Source organism: Rhipicephalus microplus, chromosome 5 (genome assembly GCF_043290135.1).
Source record: "Rhipicephalus microplus isolate Deutch F79 chromosome 5, USDA_Rmic, whole genome shotgun sequence".
Classification (NCBI taxonomy): domain Eukaryota; kingdom Metazoa; phylum Arthropoda; class Arachnida; order Ixodida; family Ixodidae; genus Rhipicephalus; species Rhipicephalus microplus.
In genome coordinates, this window is record NC_134704.1 from 94,597,584 (window position 1) to 94,603,214 (window position 5,631).

At 44.0% G+C, this 5,631-nt stretch overlaps 1 protein-coding gene across 1 annotated transcript in view; it reads left to right on the top strand.

The window, feature by feature from the left end:
- The first annotated feature begins 1,939 nt into the window (after positions 1-1,939).
- The window catches only part of LOC119174331 (sodium-coupled monocarboxylate transporter 2), a 76,862-nt gene continuing 73,170 nt past the window's right edge, over positions 1,940-5,631 (top strand). Inside the window, exon 1 of the mRNA XM_037425188.2 lies at positions 1,940-2,817. Within this exon, the coding sequence (XP_037281085.2) occupies positions 2,479-2,817 (339 nt within the window). The 5' untranslated portion in view covers positions 1,940-2,478. The remainder of the gene's footprint in view (positions 2,818-5,631) is intronic.

Below are 5,631 nucleotides of genomic sequence, written 5' to 3' on the forward strand. Positions count from 1 at the left end.
ATTACCCAATGGATACTAGTTGGTGCCTGTCTTGTAGAAAATTAGCCAGTAAACACCAGAAAGCAACTCTAAATCCTTATTGGAAAACTTTATCCAAATAGAAAGTATGATGTAAACTATAAAACGCCTTGCAATAGTCAAGAAGGAGTGTACGCGCAACCTTGTTATTATCGAACACTGCATTCAACTGATCAGTAAAGTCAGTGTTGCAGGGCCCTTTGCAACACTTTTTGAGCATGCTCAGAAAACACTGCAGATCGGTAGTAGATCCTCCCGACAACACGCGAGCCAAATATTATAGCACAGCACGGGGCCTGGAATTTAAAATAAAGAATCAAAGACAACCAAAAATTCTCTTCACTTCTCTCAACAAATGACAGAAGACGCTCAAAAATCACTCGTAACAAGCCCATCTGTCAGCCATTAACAGGTTTGAACATGGCGCGTTTGGTCGTTACAGAGATGGCCACGGGAGGCCGCGACTTGTCCACGTGTGCGCACGCGATCACACCGAGACAACTGCACATTCGATAAAAAAAAAAAAATTGAAAAGTGCTCAAGGTCACGAGGCGTGGGTGGTGTATTTTCCTTGCCCCTACCATCCCTTCCTGATTAGCTTGAAGCGCTTTCGTCGGGACGAGAGAAGGAAGAATGCAATTGCAGCGTGCAACAAACCTTTGTAACTCCACTCGCACTGGACGAATTATAAAAATTTTTGCGGCGTTGAATTCGTAAGGCAATAAGCTCTTCCAGTGAATTCATTCCATGATTACCGCCCCGCCGCGGTGGTTTAGTGGTTAAAGTACTCGGCTGCTGACCCGCAGGTCACGGGCTCGAATCCCGGCTGCGGCGGCTGCATTTCCGATGGGGGCGGAAATGTTGTAGTGCCGTGTGCTCAGATTTGGGTGCACGTTAAAGAACCCCAGGTGGTCAAAATTTCCCGATCCATCCACTACAGCGTTTCTCATAATCATGTGGTGGTGTTGGGACGTTAAAACCGACATATCAATCAATCAATCAATCAATCAATCATCGATCGACTCCATGATTATTTGAAAAAGAGCTTCAGTGCCCTTTAAGCACCTGCGCTTCGTGACCTTTCACTAGGAGAAGGGAGCATGTGTCATGGCATTGTGAAAAATGCAGATTAACAGTTTCAGAGCGGTATTGATCCTAATTTGGTAATATCGGAGAAATTTTCTTTCTAAAAGAAGGACGCATTCTGGTTCTTTCAGTTGTCGGAGTACCCGTCGGAATCGAGCAAGCATACTCCTGAAACATCTTTGCTCATGGCTGCTGTGTGACGTAAAGGCGGACGACGGAGAAGTGGTTTCAGCGCGGCTCTTGTTTGCTCAAAGATAAAGAAAGAGCCTATTGTGTCCAGGCTGGTCCATGCGCAACCGCGATCCTGGTGGGAATGGTAGTGGATCGTCTGCTTTTTTGTCACACCGAACTAACCTGGAACTTTGAGCTGTGTACACTCCAAACGAAGCTACGCACACTCGTATCCTGACCGAAAAAACTCAGCGGACGTGAGAGAACCATAGTGCCGACTGCTTTGAAGGAGCACGCGTTCGCAAAGGGTGAAGACCTCAGGTGGAAAAGTGTGCGCGCCCGTGAAGAGAGACGCACAAGTGTGGTCGTGGGCACAAAGCGCAGCACCGAGAAAGTATGCGCAGAGGCAATGAGCCCGTGAGCCGGATAACAGTGAGGATTTAGACACAGTAGATTGACCAGACGGTGTCACACAACTGAGATAAGCAATAGAGCCCCCCTCCCTGCCTCTCCCACGAGTGCACACGTGACACGAGATACGTAGATTACCTGGCGCTAATGTATGCGGACAGAACAACCGAGAAACGGCAGTAGGCCGAGACACTGCTGCCAGAATCAGTGGCACTTCGTGCGAGGTCGAGTCATAAAAGCCCGCGCACGCGGAAAGAAGCCCAGACATTACAACACTAATTGTCGCCTCTCCCTGCGGAAGAGTTCTGGAAGGGGAAATCGAAAGGGCAAGGCCGAGGGTGTACTGCAAGACGCTCCTGAACCAGGTAAAGGACACTCTGTAAGCACGTGCGAATGTACCACAGGATTACGGCGGCACAGCCAGTGCACCGAAACACAATACCTACCTAGGTGGAAAGCACTCCGAAAGGGCTGCAAAAGTCAGTGAAAGTTCACCGCATTACGCGGAGCAGTTGTGGTCACTGCAACTTTCTGTGGTTAGCGTGCGTCCAAAAGGACTCCTATACTGAAGCCGGGGCACTGCTGACGAGCTTCGTTCTAGAGGTCCCGTTCTACTGGAGACTCGAAACACACACGGGTTTTTCCAGGAAAACCGTTAAAGATAGCCTGCTCTTTGACTGTCTGTGGAATAGTGTATAGAAACGGGGAGAAGTGTGCGTACGAGGCAACCACCTCAAGGGCCACCGTTTGATAACGCCCGCAAAAGACACTCTTCACAAGGAAGAGTGCAAGATGGCTGCCACTCACTTCGCCGTGCTGGACTATGTCGTGCTCATCGGGTTCCTGGTGCTCTCCGCGGGCATCGGCGTGTTCTTCGCGTGGCGAGACCGGCGGCACGGCTCCAACAAGCACTTCCTGACCGGAAACAGGGAGCTTAGCTGGCTTCCTGTGTCCATGTCCATGATGGCCAGCTTCCTGTCTTCCATCGCCATCCTCGGACTTCCGTCGGAAGTGTTCCTGCGCGGCTCGACCATCTGGACCGGTGCCATCTCATCCAGCATGGCTGTTCTTGTGGCAGCATTCGTATTCCTGCCCATGTACTACAAGATGGACATCACCAGCATTAACGAGGTGAGTAAGCCCAATAAATCCGTTCATGTAACTTTAATCACTGGGTTTCGCATCTTTGCGGCACGGGATATTGCAGAGAATGGCACGAATTAGATGTTAATTAGGGGCGAATGAACATCGTTGTTTTCGGCTCCAATGTTACCTGATATGCGTACCAAATGAATGGCTTCACCGTTAATGTGAAGACTAAAAACACAAATTTGCTTTTCATAGTATATTTACACTGTGTCACTGCGTTGACACAGTGTATATTTACACTGTGTCATTTACACTTAGTATATTTACACTTAGTATATTTACACTGGTATATTTACACTGTGTCACTGCGTTGGTACGACATCTCGCAAGAAGAACTAATATCTTTATTTTCCGGGTATTCGACAAGGCAGCCACATAACCTCTCTATCACACCCTTTCAGTCTCGAAGTAATTGTTTCAAGTATTAATTTTTGCCGAAGACAGTCACTTACTAGAACAACCAAACAAATGACGTTGTTGAACAGCCATCCCTTGAAAAGTTTGCGTCATGTTTCATTTAGTATTATATATATATATATATATGTATATATATATATATAAATATATATATATATATATATATATATATATATATATATATATATATATATATATATATATATATATATATATATATATATATATATATATATATATATATATATATATATATATATATATATATATATATTGTAAGGCAACGTTTTGGCTGCAAGACACCTCTTTTACTTGCCGAGCCTCTGCCCCACAACACAGGTCAGACTGGTGATGATGAGTATGTACAAATGGTAAGATGACGCGTATGAATAATGCTATAATGCTCACACTTATTTCCCCCCCACGCGTGCTCACAATATATATATATATAAATATATATATATATATATATATATATATATATTCATATATATATATATATATATATATATATACATATATATATACTTGTATGTTGTCTTTATTGTTGTTAGTGTTCTTTACAATAATTATATAAAAGATTTCTTGTTTAATTTCTGTTGCACTCAAATATTCTGTGAACTCAATCATACTTTCGTATTTATGAAGTTCATGTGCGAATTGATGTTTGCCTTGCTATATTTAGGATTGTATTTCCCACCCTGCCATAATCCCTCACTCGGGATTGCAGTATTTTTAAATAAATAAATAAATATTAATAAATAAGTAACAAATGCACGTGGAAATCTTTATCAACCAAGTAAGCCTCACAAAGTTTTACTGAAATCGGGGTAGCGACAGTACGTGAACAATAAATAGGTTCTGCTCGTTCCTCTAGATATTGCCCACCGAAAAAAAATGGAAGCATTCGTCCGTCCATCGTTCTTGCTTCCATCCGCCCATCCGCCCGTCCGTGCGTGCGTCTGTTCATGCGTCCGTCCCTGCGTTGGTCCATGCATCCGCCCCTGCGTCCGTTCATGCGTTCATCTATGCATCTGTCTGTGTGTCCGTTCGTCCATCTATTCAACACTCCAAATACCACCATCTCGCATCTTTTCATCATATATTTCCCATATAGAAGCACCGCCATCCAGCGGACATTCCAAAGACAAAACGAGATGTGACACACGCACACTTTCTTACGGCTTGCGCTTCGGGTCTACTTCTAACCTTTAACCACCTCGAGTTCATGGTATATACCATAGTTCACTCTATTCATGGCACTGTGGCCCAACGCTCGCTAAACCTTTCTAAAACCAAGGAGGTTACGCCCAGCGAGTATAACGTAGCAACATTTTCCTGTCAGATAGTGCTCAATGTACATGCCGATGGCTGTTAATGGGAAATGAGAGACAGGAGAATTCGGCTTTTACTTTATTACGGCTTGCGCTTCGTATCTACTTCCCACCTTTAACCATCTCGAGTTCATGGTACATACTAGTTCATTGTGTTAATGGCACTACGGCTCAAAGCTCGCTAAACCTTTCTAAAACTAAGGAGGTTACATCCAGCGAGTACAACGTAGCAATCTTTTCCTGTCAGATAGCGCTCAATGTACAGGACAATGGCTGCTAATGGGTATCGCAGCATGCGCGTTCAATAGAGCCAAATGCACTTGTCTTTCATTCGCCCTTAGCAGTCATTGGCATGTACATTGAGCACTATCTTTTATTGTTGAACAACGCACAGAAGAAATCTCTCACCGGCACCACCTTGGAGGTCAATGTGTTATACTTGTTACACACTACAATGGCTACGAGGGACGAAGGGGTGCCGCTATAATGAGCTTCGCCCCTAAAATATATTTTCTGTTCATTACGTTTGTTATTTGTTAAGTGTTTCTTGAGGTAGCATTTTTTTTTCTTCAGATATTTAGGACCATTTCGGCGCCACGAATGTAGTTGCTTCACGAAACAATGTATATTTTTCTCACAAATCTATTTCATACCACAGACTGGGGATATACATCGGCTGCATGTGCCACCGTGTGCGTAACCGGCTCGGACTGGCTCACGACATTTTCCTAGTCACCTTAAGTTTTTTATGACACCGATAAAGAGTCCTAAGCCACAAATGAATGCGGCCGCTTATCGCCGTTGTCTTACCGAGAAAAAAAAACACACGTACAAAGGGCTTTTCTGGCCATGCACTTCCAGGCCCCACACATCAGAGTGCTTGTATTTACAAACATGTATATAGTAAGACTGGTTATGCATGGCAGTGGGAATATCAGACAGTATTGATATTATTCATGGTAATCTATTGATTTTAATGATGTGACCGAGTCTGATTTCTCTGCTATTCCACTATCAAGTTTCTCGTTATTTCTCATCTATGCAA